The sequence below is a fragment of the Drosophila subpulchrella genome, chromosome 3R (assembly GCF_014743375.2).
Source record: "Drosophila subpulchrella strain 33 F10 #4 breed RU33 chromosome 3R, RU_Dsub_v1.1 Primary Assembly, whole genome shotgun sequence".
Lineage (NCBI taxonomy): Eukaryota > Metazoa > Arthropoda > Insecta > Diptera > Drosophilidae > Drosophila > Drosophila subpulchrella.
The window spans coordinates 10,943,468-10,957,134 of record NC_050609.1 but is presented as its reverse complement, the minus strand read 5'-3'; the positions used below and the strand labels follow the sequence as shown (position 1 = coordinate 10,957,134).

Genomic DNA, 13,667 nt, shown 5'->3' with positions numbered 1-13,667 from the left:
TGGTGTAAATTACTCATTATTCCTCTCGATCCGCATTGAACTTTGATCGCCTAGCATTTCTGGCCAGAATCTCCGCCAGATGCGGCCATAACTTGCCGCTCACAAATCGCTGCAGATCCTCTATACCATCAATACCAGATCTTGAGTCAGCGTATGCAGACAGAATGCCAATGGCCTTGGCGCAAGCTGAGAATGTTGCTGATGCAGCAGCAACATGAGCAGAGCACAGCAGCAACATCACTGCAGCAGCAGCAGCAACATCCACTTCCACTTTGACGATGGCTGAATCTTTCGAAAGCTGCCAAATCCGTTCGGCTTTCAATGGCTGTTATAGTTTCAGTGCGAGTCTCTTGTTTTTTCTGTTTTTTTTTTTTTTGCTGGTTTTATGTGAAAAATCACATCACTTCTCGTCTCGTCAGCCAAACGAAAATTGCCCAATAGGCAGCAATGAAAATGTGTTGGCGTAATTAATTAAACAAATTATGTGCATTGCGCAGACGCATTGACGTTTTTGGTGCAGTCAGGATTTTTATTAATTTCACTTAGCGGTGGGAATGCACCGGAGCTATAAAAAGTGCATCAGCGGCAAACAGGCAGTGCACTTTTGGTCAAACAGTGATTACAATTGCGGCCGTAAACGTTTGGCAATGTGGCTTTTACGTTCGCCAGCTAAAAAGCTGGCCATACCAGCCACATAAAGGAAACTTATGGGCACACCTGGCCGAGGCACTTCTCAACTCAACTCAATTCCACTATACAGCATTTCCCGAACCCAGTACTTTGTGCCATTTTGGGCCAAGAAATTCTTCAACTGCAACTGCAGCTGCCTGCCTTGTCACTCATTGTTTGCTGGAAAACGCGGCTCAATCAATTATTAATTATACGCCTTGTTGTACTCAAGTGCCAGTGTGCCAGAGTGCCTCAGTCCATCCATATCCATTGTCTGCAACATCTTCATATCGGACAAATCTCCACTGCCCATTTTCCACTCTAAGCTGCCGAGGTGTTTGGCAACATTTAACAACCGCATCAAAATTAGTTTCGTTATTGTGTTAGCCTTCGGCTGGCTGGCCAACTTCAAACTCTAAACTCCAAAATCGACTCTGCTTCAATTGATTTTTTACGTGCGTGCGGTTTGCCGTGACTGAGTGCGTGTGGGAAAAGGCAATCTACGTCGATCTGCGGCAATTCAGGGGCCCGGAAATGCAGATGGCCCTTGCGGCTGCAAATAGGCGTCACCGAAATCCCAACCAGACAACCATTGGGACTCCCTGAGACTTGGATCCACCATATGCAGCCGACGCCGTGGCACAAAATCCATGACACAAAGCCACTTGGCGGGCTGGCGGCATTTGGCGATCGCTAAAAGTCACATTGTTGACCTTTTTGCGGTCTTGGGGTCGCGCGGAGAAAAGGTTTCTGTCTCTTCTGAAGTCCCTGTCGCTCTGCGCGGCTCATTAAAATAATATTTAACCTTTGGGAAGACAAATACTTGTTGAATATGTTGGCATGCCGAGAGATCTTTTCGTTTTCGAGCGGCTCTTTGTCGAACGCCAACGAGCCGTGAGCAATTAAAAATTAACTATTTACTTTTAATGCGCCAAGTTTGACGCCGACCCCGGCCCCGCCCCCTAGTTTTTTGGTTCGAATCTTCCGCCTGCCCCTCCCACCGTTGCGGAGGCCCATTACCAATTGAATTCCATGTTTAACGAGTTTTGACAGCCGCTTTTTCGTTTGCCTTCATCTGCTCATTTGCAATGGCATGCAATTGTGATGGCAGTGCCTAAAAAGGCATACTTGAAATACCTGAAGACATATTTGGTTACTTCAACTTCTTATTTCAGCGCTGTTCGGAACCCTATCATCTAATTTAAAGGAACCCCTAAAATAAAGAAACTATCAGTAGGCTTTTCGGTATTCATTTTAGACTAACGAATAACCAAGGGTATATATTTTTTAAAAACCATCAAAATCTATTGTTACTATCAGTGGTTAGTGCTAGTCTGAAGTCGTACTGAACACAGAACTTCATAATGAAAACCCACTAGAAAAAAGCATTATGGTTATGACCAGCCACCGACTGCGTGTCTGGTCTCCTGTCACTGCTGACATTCATCCGGCAGCGATCTCGCCGCTGAACCTGACCTATACGCGCCGTTCACACGCTGAGCGGACGCGGACTTTGCTGGTACCCCAGCAGCCATGACACCAAGTTGCAAAACACCCACGCTCAGAAAACATAAAGATTAGTGGCACGTGTAATTGTTTTCAAATGTTCAATTTTCAACGACAGATCAAAATTTCATAGTTTTAAACCCATTTTCCATCAAGTTTCCATAGACCGACATGATAGCGGCACGAATACTTTTCAGCTATCTCTTATGTACAACAGTCTACAGTTTAAACATGTTGAACCATTATCAAGCTAACAAAAATGATGGACCCCGAAACCTTGACGATGACAAGTACTACATAAAACCGAAGTGAACCAATAAACCGCAACACTAACAGCTTATCAAGAATATATAGTTTTAATGAGGAGTGATACTATTTGGTTATGGTTCGTTTAAGACTGCTTCTCCTTCCGCCTGGCCAGCAGCACACTGCGCATCATGTTGAACGAACTGAGCACGGGCACCATGATAGGCAGGAAGAGTGGAATGTAGATGGCGTACTTCTGTTCGTCCGGGAAATACAACTGCGCCAGAAGACTGGAGTCGAAGAATCCCCGCTCCGAGGCCACAAAGGCGCGCTTGGCCAGCACTGAGGCGTCCGCCAGTCGGTGTTCCAAAAGGGCAGCTTTGGCGGCCAAAATGTCTGAATACGAATTCGTTATGGCGGCCCCCACATCGTCGTCTATCACAATGTAGCTGATTTCATCTAAACGAGAGCAGGAAGCGAATATTAAAATATATGGTCCAATTAAGTCGGTTATTAAACATCTCAAGCAGTACAGATTCAATAAAACAAACGTAAAACCTATGATCATTTTAAAAAGATATCTAATAATTTTGGAAGTGCCCGAAGGTCATAAATCTTCGCCTAATAAATAAATTGCATCACCATATCCTATAATATTTATACCATACCAGACCGTATGATAAAAAACGATCTTTTATAATAGATAACTAATCCTATTGACTAATTAGCTTGTGTTGAAACTGCATGAGTACCTCTGTAAATATCGCTTTTCATTAATTGGAAAAGCAAAGCGAGGCTTACCTAAAAGCTTAATGAGGCTCTGGAGCGTGTTGCTTGCTGTGGCAATGTGGCGGATGGCGCTGCGTCTTAAGTATGCTTCGTACTCCCAACGGCGAGGCTCCAGCTGCTCGATGTCCACCACCTTAACGCCCTCCATCTGCAGCTCACTGCTGATGTCGAGCAGCTTGTGCAGTTGGTCCAGCATTACCTGCATGTTGTTTGTGGTGCTGACGTGGTATGGCACTGGCTGGTGATCGCTCATGGCCGCCAGACACACGTGCTCCGGCGGATTGGCTATAATGAAGCCACCCCAAGGCGGCGAAATGAACGCATCCACACCGTTTCGCGTCAGCCGCTGCTCCTTGCTATTGTAGATGTGCAGTGGAGCCACGTGACAGGGTGGGATGTAGACCACCAGGTTGATGGCCGGCTTGTCGGTGGTGCTGGCGCTCAGGTTCTGGGCAATCGAAGTGAGCAAATGGGGCAGGGCGGACTCCTGGAGGGCGTAGTGCCGACCCAACTTGCTCTTGTCGCGCACCTGCTTCAGATCAGCCTCAATTGACACCCTGTACTTCCACTGCGATCGCACCGTGTAGTTGGACACGCCCGACACCTGTGCCAGCCAGGGCTCAATATAAGCTGTAAAAGAAGGTTTTGGAGATGAGTATGGAAGGACTTTTTAAAATCTTTCAATGCTTACTCTTCACAGCCATTGCTAAGTTCCACTGGGCGTGGGTGAGCCGCGGCTTTGGATTTAGAACGGAGACAATAACATCATAAGCTGGTTGTGGCGCTTCCGACTTGGTTCCCATCCTTTCATCTGTACTCAAAATTTGGTTGATGCGGTACGTCTGCAGGATCTTGGCATGCAGCAGCTGAGCGATTTTATTAGAAGCTAAACAGTGTTTATAATTAGTCTTTCGGCCGGAAACTTGGGAGTTTTCAAACATAACATTTTAGGCTGCCTTCTTCTTTTTATTATTTAAATATACTAAGTAGTCATTAATAATTATCTTGGCACACCTTAAGTGGAGGAATATAGATAAGAGGCTTCATTGGTTATGAAAGTTCTTCAAAATGTTCATCTTCCTCGATAGTATAGTGGTTAGTATCCCCGCCTGTCACGCGGGAGACCGGGGTTCAATTCCCCGTCGGGGAGACGTTACATTTTTTTTAAATAACTGAATTTAATATTTCAATTTTGAAACATGTTTTAAAATTTAAGTTGGTCAAGTTGTTAATTCAAAATAATTTATTTCGAGGTTTTTGAACTTATCTAAGGTATTTATAGAAATAATTCAATACAAATAAAAGGTTTTGTAAATTTGTTTCTTATACCCCAACTTTTTCGATTGCAAAACAACAAACCAAATAAGACTTCAAATAAAGCATAAACAAAAAAAAATTATTAAAAAAATGTTATTGATCTCCCCGACGGGGAATTGAACCCCGGTCTCCCGCGTGACAGGCGGGGATACTAACCACTATACTATCGAGGACCTGGAAGAAGTCGTTATTATTTGATATCAAATGTTTTTGTATAAACTTTTAAGAACTTTAATTTCTAAAACTTTATATTTTAGTTTATATTACTTTATTAATTTAAAAATAGGCCAAATTCCAAGAAAATATAATCATTAGCAATTAAAACAATTTGTAAAACCTTTTCTTTCTTCTGTTAGGCATGCGTGGAAAACTTTTAAATTTATTTCAACACAGAACATTTAGTTCTAATATTTTGGGATGTTAACTAACAATCCAAAGAAGCTACTAAGTATAAACAAAAAAAGATGTAACAAATTATATTTGTAACTCTCCCCGACGGGGAATTGAACCCCGGTCTCCCGCGTGACAGGCGGGGATACTAACCACTATACTATCGAGGACCTGGAATCATCCAAATTTTATTGGTATCAAATACTTTGGTATAAACTTTTAAAAACTCAAATTTATAAAACTATTTCAATAATCAATAATTTTATTAAATTGCAAACAGTAAAATTTCTAAGAACCATTTTTTAATATCATAAAAAATTAAATTCAACATTTTTATTTCTTCTCTATTCATATAAAATTGATAGTATTTATTAGATATTAAAATATTTTGGGATGTCATCTAAATCCAAAATAGTCAGTAAATATAACTTTAAAAAAAACATGTAAGCAAAAATAGATTTTGTATCTCTCCCCGACGGGGAATTGAACCCCGGTCTCCCGCGTGACAGGCGGGGATACTAACCACTATACTATCGAGGACCTGGAGGCAATCCAATTTAATTGGCTTCAATTACATTGGTTTAAACTTTTAAAAACTCGAATTTATAAAACTATTTATTTAAATAATCATTCATTTTATTAAATTGCAAATAGTCAAATGTCTAAGAAAAATTTTTTAATGTCATTAAATAAATAAATTCAACATTTTTATTTCTTAAAATTGATAGTATTTTTTAAATATTACAATATTTTGGGATGTCAACTAAATCGAAATTGATAGTACTTTTTAAATATTACAATATTTTGGGATGTCAACTAAATCCGAAATAGTCAGTTTATAAAAAAAAACATTGAAACAAAAATAGATTTTTTCTCTCTCCCCGACGGGGAATTGAACCCCGGTCTCCCGCGTGACAGGCGGGGATACTAACCACTATACTATCGAGGACCTTGAAAACACCCAATGTTGGATGATAACAAATGTTTTTGAATAAACTTAAGAGTTCTTGAGTTCTTTAGAAGTCATAAAAATATACTAATCAGATTATGCTATTTTCAGTTTTGGAGATTCGACTATTATAGCAGAGAAATATACTCACTAGTATCGGCTCTCATCAGGGCTGATCTTTCGGTGGTTAATAGCAGCTCCTCCTGCAGTTTGGGCCACTCGATAAACATGAAGTCGCCGACGCTCTGAGCATTTTCCCCGAGCAGCAGCTTCTCTAGAGCAGCCGGCGTGTGAGCCACTTGGGTTTTGCTGGTTGGGGATAGTTGCTTGAATTCCACAGACCATATTTCTAGAAGCATGACCACGTAGCATTGGTATATTAATTTCTCAAGAAGTATGCTAGTAGAATGAATGTACTTACCACTATCGTTAAAGGCATTCTGCAGTTCCCCAATGAGCAACTGTCCACGGCTGGTTTGTTGTGTGTAGATGGACACCTGCACAGCCGTTTTGATGGGAGTTTCACTGAGACTCAGAATGTCCGCCGAAGGCAATGTGACTCTGCGAATATAACAATTATGGATAATTCGGAAAACGCCGCCAGACATCTTTGACTCACCTATAGACAGTGGTGGTGTGCCACCACATGGGCACGCCAATTCCAATGATCACCACGATAAAGGCAACTGTGGCCCCAATCCGGAACTTATCTGAAAAGTTAAGAGGAAGTTACTGATTAGTTCCCGAACCTTTGCTGTTCGGTGCGTTTCTTTAGCTTAAACTCCTTTCGCCCTTAGTCGATTCGAATTAATAAGTCCTTCAAAATATTTTAAAGAAAAATATGTTATGGGTTTTTAAAAGATTTTATTATGTTAATTAGTTTCTGTACAATAGAACGGTATGAATGTGAATAGTCCTTGAGGAGTAATTGTGCGAGTGTTGTAAAATAAAGTCACATGCTACTCCTTGTAGCTGCACGAAATAACAAAAACCGGACCCTTTTCCAGAGGCGTGTTACGCGACACGTATTTGGTGAACTTTGTGGTGCCCTCGCACCGGTACACTATGTTTAGGGCGTTGTCCACGGGCGTGATAGTGAGCAAAACGGAATCGTCCTCATCCTCGCCATCGTAGTCCGACCGCCTGCCATCCGCCGGTGCCTTTGCCGCTGGCATTTCGGCGTCCGGCGAGAGATATGTTATCACCGCTGCCCCTTCGGCCGCGTTCAGGTAGTAGACAAGGTCTAAAGTGTTCTCCTCGCTGGCCAGACCGTCGCCCAGCACTGTGTAGTTGCCGTGGGACCAGCGCTGCAGCTCCACGCTGCATTTTGGACTGTGGGCATCGGCGCCCGACAAATCCAGATCGGTAAAATCCCGCAGCAAATCAAACATGGCGTGGCTGCGGAAAAGCTGCAGCAGTTCCAGAATGGTGCCTCTGGCTGTCGTCAAATCAAGAACCTCGTAGTTGTGTGCGTTTGCTGGTCCTTGTCTCCGCCACTTTAGGGTGTCCGAATCGGCCAGCAGCTGCGACCGCGCCAACTCGAATTTTTCTCTCTTGAAAAATTCGTACAAACAGATCTCAGAGTTTTCCTCGATCCGCTTTTGGATGCTTCGGCGTGTAGCGCCCTTCAAGTACACATTGTTGAGGAACAGGCCGAGTGGTGGCTTATTCAGGCTGTCGGGTTGCAGGTAATTCAGGCGGGGAAAGGCGCGCAGGGAGTCGGCGACGAAGGCCTCGTTGGTCTCGCCGTGGAACCAACCGTTGATAGTAAGACGCGGGAAGTCGAATGTGGTCACCTCGCCCACCTGATGGAAGGAGCGCGAACCCACCTTAAAGAAGGCGAACTGGTTGTCTTTGGGGGCGATCTTCCGCTGTACTGGGAACTGCGGGAAGCACTGGTCGTCACTGCCGAAGATCTCAAGGCAGCCGCCCTGCGACTCCGACCACTCCTCCGCTCCATCCCAGGGCGATAGGTAGTAGATGAAGGCCACCCGCCGGTCCTTGAGCAGATCGTCGTGCACGAGCAGATAGTCGCCGCAGGTGTACATGCTGCAGGAGGCAGACACGTAGTCCAGCTTGAGGTTGGTCACCTTCTCCAGCCAGGGTCGCACTTGTTTGCGCAGCACCTGCAGGAAGTTGGTCAGCAGTCGGCAAGCGGGCATGTTGGAGAGGTCGGTGCTTTGGTAAAACTCGTACAGGTCCATCTGCTTGCGCGACCACTGCACCTTCTGGATGATCTCGGCGACCAGCGCCTGGCTTTGGCCCTTTTCCAACAGGCCGGGCAGCAGGCAGATCTGGAAGGGATCGCTGAAAACCTGAGCTCCTGTCTGAGTCTCCTTCTTCCCTTGGCTCTTCTCCTCGGACCAGGCGGTCTGCAGCCACTGGGTAAGTTCCGGTTGCTGGTAGGCCTCGTTCAAAAGCACTTCCTCCGCTGGGGAAGTCTCGGCCAGCCGCAGGAGTTTCCTCTGCGGCTCCCCCGCCTGGTCCGTGGAGTCCTGCTCCTGCTCCGCGTGGCCATCTGCAAGGGTAACATAGTGAATGGGTTGGCATTAAGCGGATCAAACAGGGGCATACCTTAACTTTAATTTGGCTGCTTCTAACGCACACCAGCACTGACACACGCGTTATCAAAAGTGAGTGGCACCCGATGTGCCGGCACATCTCGCTTTTTCGTTTGGGGGCGGATTTCTCAGAGTTTCCACTTACCTTCGTCCTTGTCTTTTCGCCGGGGCTTTACTGGACTGGAGCTGGTGGTTTCCATTGTTTTGTGGGTCAAATTTTCGGGAGAAACGTGAATCTTGCCAGGGAAAATTAAAAATTTGGCTTGTGCAGATAGAGATGTGCAATGGCAACTATCGGCTGGGTCGTGTTAGTGGTGGTAGCTTGGCTATTTCACGCGGTTTCTACTTTACAAACAAAAGTCTCGAAAATAAAATTTAAAAAACATTTAGTAATCTCTAAATACGTGTAACATAAATAACTAAAAGTTAATTGGTCACCTCAGTAACTTCGTTTCAATTTGCTGAACATCAAGATTAAAATAAAAACCCAACAATTTATGGTGCTCAGCACTGGTAGCTCGTGACACCCGTGCTCCCACCTCTAACCAATTAGTAACGAACAATTGCTTAGTTTGGTTGTTTCCTAACACTAGCCCTGGCTAGATCGGCGCTGCACGTAAATAAAGTTCAGTCCGCAACTTTATTAATTGCTTATCGCGGAGGCAAATAAGTGATTCGTTTATGGCTGTACACTTTCGAAACGGACGTCGACATAGCCGGTAAATTTAAACTAAAAGATAAAAGATAGTTGGCGGATTGGAAATTCCAATTGGAGTAGCCCAATGCCGTTGAGTGACCTTGGAAGAGGCGGAGCCACCGTTCAGCCCTATAATCAACAATAACAATTTCGTGCGTTTCGCTGGAATGTTTATTTAGATTTCGTGTAAATAAATGCGAGCTATGCGCGTGCGAGTGTGTGCGTGCTAGGGCCAAACAGCTGATTCCGCCCGCCCGCCACCTGATTCTTGGGGCTGGGGGTGGGGCGGTGGTATTCTGTGTGCTCGCGATGATCTCATTCTCTTGGAATCGGAGCACCAGCTAAAACAACCTGACATGTGTTCTTTTTCTGCCCCTGTAGATACCTAGTCTTGGAGGATCCGGAGGAGCAATGGGCAAGGATCAGCATTTGCTGGAGGCATCGCGAGGCGGCGACATTAAGACGGTGGACAAGCTGCTGGAGCACTCGAGCAAACGTCATGGACCGCTGTCCAGGTGAGTCATCAGTAGCACCTGTTTAATATGAACCTGTTATTCACGCTAACCAACTCATCTTTTTTCAGCTTTCGACGCAGTCCCAGCATCAATTGCCAGGACATGAATGGCTATACCTCGCTGCACCACGCCTGTCTGAACGGCCATAGCAACATTGTGCGGCTTCTCCTGTCCCACAACGCCCTTTTGGATGTGCCCGATATCCGGGGCTCCACGCCCCTTTTCCTGGCCGCCTGGGCGGGCCACCAGGATATCGTCAAAATGCTGCTGATGCACACTCCCACTGGTGCCAATCCCAACGCCCAGACCATCGAGAACGAGACGCCCCTGCACTCGGGAGCCCAGCACGGTCACAATGCCGTGGTGGCCATCCTGTTGTCCTATGGCGCCGATCCCGCCATACGCAACGATAGCTTTCAAACGGCTCTGGATTTGGCTGCCCAGTTTGGCCGTCTGCAGGTGGTGCAGACCCTGCTGCGCGTTTGTCCCGACCTGATATTACCGTACAAGCGATTTGATGCGGAAGAAGAGGATCTGCTGGGCTGCCCGCACAACAAGCACATCTTCACGCATACTTGCCTGCACCTGGCCAGCCGGAATGGGCACAAGAAGGTGGTGGAGACGCTGCTGGCAGCCGGAGTCGATGTCAATATACTCACCCACGCCGGCAGCGCCCTCCATGAGGCCGCTCTCTGTGGCAAAAAGTCCGTGGTGGTCACTTTGCTCAAGGCTGGGATCTACGTGCATGCCACCGATGGGAACGGACGCACAGCCCTGGACATTCTCTCCGATTATCCGCCACATGTGACTTACGACATTGTGGGCGCCATCACTGGTGCGTATAAGTAATTTCCATCGAAAACACACATAAACAAGGAGTTCGCTTCTGTTTTCTTGCTGTAATTGCTTATCTTTATTAGAATTTATATTTATAAACAAAAGGCACATTATTTAGATAAAGTTTTGAAATCATTTATAAATTTATTGAAAAATTTGTAACTGATATTATTCTTTTCCTAATGATGATTATAAGCTTTGTAAGTCAGTAAGAAAGAAATAGAACTTCTTGAAAATTTAACAACTGACTTTGTTTAATAAACCTGGCCAAGTTGATCATATTCTAATGGTTCCTTTTAACCCCCAACACCCACGATCTTTTGCAGAGTTCACCCAAGCGGCGAGGGAAAAGCAGAAGCCAGTTGTTGTGGAAAACGGCACACAGTCGCTGCCGAAGCGGCTGTACGAGAAGAACTCGAAGCGACTGAAGCTGCCGCCCAGGCAGAGGAAGTAAGCCCATCACCACCATGCACTGCGACACTGAGCCACACACCCACATCTTTGCTGACCCTAATTAACTTAGCCCGCAGCTCATGTCATTCGGAAAACGCACTCATCCCTCTCGCACTCGTACCCACTCTCATGTCCACGCCCACTAGCCCTTGCACTCATCAGAATCAACTTCAGAATTGGTTGTGCGTCTCTTCAATTAACTGGTCTGGTCTCTCTTCCATAACCACCTACTCACCCCTCGCCAAGTAGAAAGCAAGATCATCAAGCCAACGGACTTTCGCACTCTTTAAGCTCGCTGGACGTTTTCGGCAAGACGCCTGAGAACTACCTGCCAATGAAGCCCATTGTGCAGCAGAGGTCCTGCGACAACATGGACGACATTCGGTCGGATGGCGGAGATCTGTGGATCAGCTACAAGCCGGTGTATAAGCAACCCGTCCTACCCAGCTTTCGGACTGGCGGCGATATCTCCAACGGATCGGTTCCCTCTAGATCGTATGAGTACATTAATCTGCTGAAGAACGACTCCACGAGCGATGATAACTCAGCCAGCACCAGTAGCAACTGTGAGTAAAAAGCACCATTTAAATGTATAAGTAAGTATTAACAACGAAAGATTTTACTATACTATTAAGCTATAAATCTTCGAAAAAGTTAAATGTTTCAGTTATTAGTCTTGGTAAACAGTTTAATTATAGAGTATACACTCACAGACAACAAAATGTGATCTAAATAGTGAGTCAATGAAATAAACATCTGGCTTTGTGTCCATTTACAGCTGCGGTGCGTCAACCAGCAGTGGCTTCATATGTGGAGATGACGCTGCCGGCTCCTCCAATTCCTAAACCACGCACTCGAATAAACGGCGAATACAACGACTATGCGAATCTGGTGCCAATAGAAGAAGGCAGTGGCGCGACAGCTGTGGATAATAACAATAACAGCAATGGTAATGGCAGCAAATTGCGATTGGTTCGACACTCACCCACGCCGGATTATCCGCCACCCACGGTCACAGAGGCAGAGCGCACAATCTTTGACTTCATACAGCCGGCTACGCTGCGGAAAGATAGCTTACTGGAGTCGGGGGAATCCCCGCGGACCACCAACTCGGTGGGTTCCGACCTGGTGGAGGAGTTCGTGGCTGATAACCCCTTCGCTGGACTCTTTAAGGGATCCACTTTAAACTTGTCCTCGGATGTGGTCGATGGTAAAGGTTCTGGGCCAGAGGATCGGGAGTTTCTGCGATCGCCCAGCATGGTGAGGTCGGCACATGCCCAAAACCATCGACGTAGCCTATCCAGGCAGAGGTGCTCTGCATTGGGAGAAGACTTTAGCGCCTCTCGAGAGTGGGCCGAAATCGAAACGATTTTTGAGAATATTGGTAACGAAGTGTCCACGGTGGATAAGGAAACTGAGAAGTTGATCAAAGACCCACCAAGTCTGTCTTCGGAAGATTCTCGACAATCCTTGCACATACGGGATCCGGCGGAATTGCTGCTGGGCAGGAAACAGGGATCCGCTTCAAATTGGTGCCACTCGCCATACACACTGATCTATGGCGAAATACGATATACTTTGTTTGTGAGTATACTTTCTAATGGGGTTACCATAATATATGATTACTATAAAGCTAAAACTAATCTATAAATTACAGTATCTAGGCTCGACTGTAATTCGCAAGTTGCAGGGCACCCTTTCAACACGCAAATCCATCCTGAAACTGAAGATTGATGAGAGCATGAAGTCGGCGGCGAGTGTCAGTGATTTCAGTTTGCTTGAAAACTGCACCACTTCCACAAAGTATCTGAAAGCTGCAAATCTCCCGACGCGCCTGAATGTGGACATTGCTGTCTCCTGCGTCGGCGTCAAGTTCATAGATCATGAGAAAAAGGTTGATATTTTCGTCGCTTGATAAACAGATATTTAAACTATACTTTTTTAGACTGCCATTTGCTGCCATGACATTGAGAACATCAATTGTGTGTGCCAGGACTCGGAAGATTTGCGCTACTTTGCCTACATAACCAAAGAGCAGGATCTGCATTATTGCCACGTATTTATGGTGGATAGCTTGGTTCGTAACTTATATTTAGTAAAAACCCCTCCTTTACTAACGAGCTATAATTTACAGGAGCTGGCCAAGGAAATCATTATGACCCTGGGACAGGCCTTTGAGGTGGCCTATCAGTTAGCTGTGAGCAGATAGGGCACGCCCTTAAACGAAGAGTGCTAAGCCATGAAAGTGCCACAACTGCCACCGAGCGGTGTTTTTATTAATTATTTAATTGCATTTCACGTGTGAATGTACTTTTCATTTACTAGTCGTTGATGCCATCTCGATGCAGAGCATCACAAAAAGCAGCTCACATGTTTAGTATTTGAGAGTTTTTAAATAAATTTAAATCGAATTATAATTGCTTTTAAATTTTTAAATAAATGAATTCGCTAAAAAATCATTTTTTTAACATAATTAATAAAATCATTAAGAGTGTACTTTATTTTTGAAAAAATATTAATTTTAAAGACTTTTTTAGTCTCCTTGCTTTTTTCGACATAATTAATAATGATGGATCCTGAAAATTAGATGGAGATCGGTAGTCGGGGTTTTTGAAAGAACAAACAGGAAATTAGTTTAAAACTGTTCAATGAGATTTGAAACATTAATATTTTTTTTTATTAGTTAATGTATAAAATAATTTGAAAGCTTAGAAACAGTAAAAATAAAACACTCCCCA

At 44.9% G+C, this 13,667-nt stretch overlaps 2 protein-coding genes and 5 non-coding genes across 10 annotated transcripts; 2 read left to right on the top strand and 5 right to left on the bottom strand.

The window, feature by feature from the left end:
- Positions 1-2,512: 2,512 nt before the first annotated feature.
- LOC119562529 (prolyl 3-hydroxylase sudestada1) lies at positions 2,513-8,708 on the bottom strand. Of its 2 annotated transcripts, XM_037875729.1 has the most exons (7): positions 8,573-8,708; positions 6,486-6,576; positions 6,288-6,427; positions 6,018-6,215; positions 3,902-4,096; positions 3,223-3,840; positions 2,513-2,880 (listed from the first exon to the last, which is right to left on the bottom strand). In XM_037875729.1, exons 1-7 carry the CDS (start codon positions 8,625-8,627, stop codon positions 2,567-2,569), a joined length of 1,611 nt encoding a protein of 536 aa, XP_037731657.1. In that variant the 5' UTR covers positions 8,628-8,708; the 3' UTR covers positions 2,513-2,566. The 2 variants fall into 2 exon arrangements, with proteins under 2 accessions (XP_037731657.1, XP_037731653.1); XM_037875725.1 differs by lacking the exons at positions 2,513-2,880; positions 3,223-3,840; positions 3,902-4,096; ... (1 more) ...; positions 6,288-6,427; positions 6,486-6,576 and adding an exon at positions 6,711-8,384.
- On the top strand, positions 4,289-4,360 carry Trnad-guc. Its single transcript has one exon. It is a non-coding gene; the product is annotated as a tRNA-Asp (tRNA).
- Trnad-guc lies at positions 4,629-4,700 on the bottom strand. The gene has a single exon. It is a non-coding gene; the product is annotated as a tRNA-Asp (tRNA).
- Positions 5,016-5,087, bottom strand: Trnad-guc. Its single transcript has one exon. It is a non-coding gene; the product is annotated as a tRNA-Asp (tRNA).
- Positions 5,386-5,457, bottom strand: Trnad-guc. Its single transcript has one exon. It is a non-coding gene; the product is annotated as a tRNA-Asp (tRNA).
- Trnad-guc lies at positions 5,795-5,866 on the bottom strand. The gene has a single exon. It is a non-coding gene; the product is annotated as a tRNA-Asp (tRNA).
- A 300-nt stretch (positions 8,709-9,008) lies between the features above and the next one.
- Positions 9,009-13,353, top strand: LOC119562994 (ankyrin repeat and sterile alpha motif domain-containing protein 1B). 3 transcript variants are annotated; one of them, XM_037876174.1, is made up of 9 exons: positions 9,009-9,146; positions 9,506-9,639; positions 9,708-10,474; positions 10,803-10,926; positions 11,176-11,495; positions 11,708-12,513; positions 12,587-12,823; positions 12,875-13,006; positions 13,064-13,353. In XM_037876174.1, the coding sequence occupies exons 2-9, from the start codon at positions 9,536-9,538 to the stop codon at positions 13,136-13,138; spliced, it is 2,565 nt and encodes an 854-aa protein (XP_037732102.1). In that variant the 5' UTR covers positions 9,009-9,146; positions 9,506-9,535; the 3' UTR covers positions 13,139-13,353. The 3 variants fall into 3 exon arrangements, with proteins under 3 accessions (XP_037732102.1, XP_037732104.1, XP_037732103.1); XM_037876176.1 differs by having other exon boundaries at positions 11,221-11,495; positions 13,064-13,352; XM_037876175.1 differs by having other exon boundaries at positions 11,179-11,495; positions 13,064-13,352.
- The last annotated feature ends 314 nt before the right edge of the window (positions 13,354-13,667 follow it).

Coding starts and splice junctions, on each gene's coding strand:
- LOC119562529 (XM_037875725.1), bottom strand. CDS start 8,627: ATGGAAACCACCAGCTCCAGTCCAGTAAAGCCCCGGCGAAAAGACAAG. Junction 8,385..8,572: donor GCGAAAAGACAAGGACGAAG/GTAAGTGGAAAC, acceptor TTACCCTTGCAG/ATGGCCACGCGGAGCAGGAG.
- LOC119562994 (XM_037876174.1), top strand. CDS start 9,536: ATGGGCAAGGATCAGCATTTGCTGGAGGCATCGCGAGGCGGCGACATT. Junction 9,640..9,707: donor CGTCATGGACCGCTGTCCAG/GTGAGTCATCAG, acceptor ATCTTTTTTCAG/CTTTCGACGCAGTCCCAGCA. Junction 13,007..13,063: donor TATTTATGGTGGATAGCTTG/GTTCGTAACTTA, acceptor TATAATTTACAG/GAGCTGGCCAAGGAAATCAT.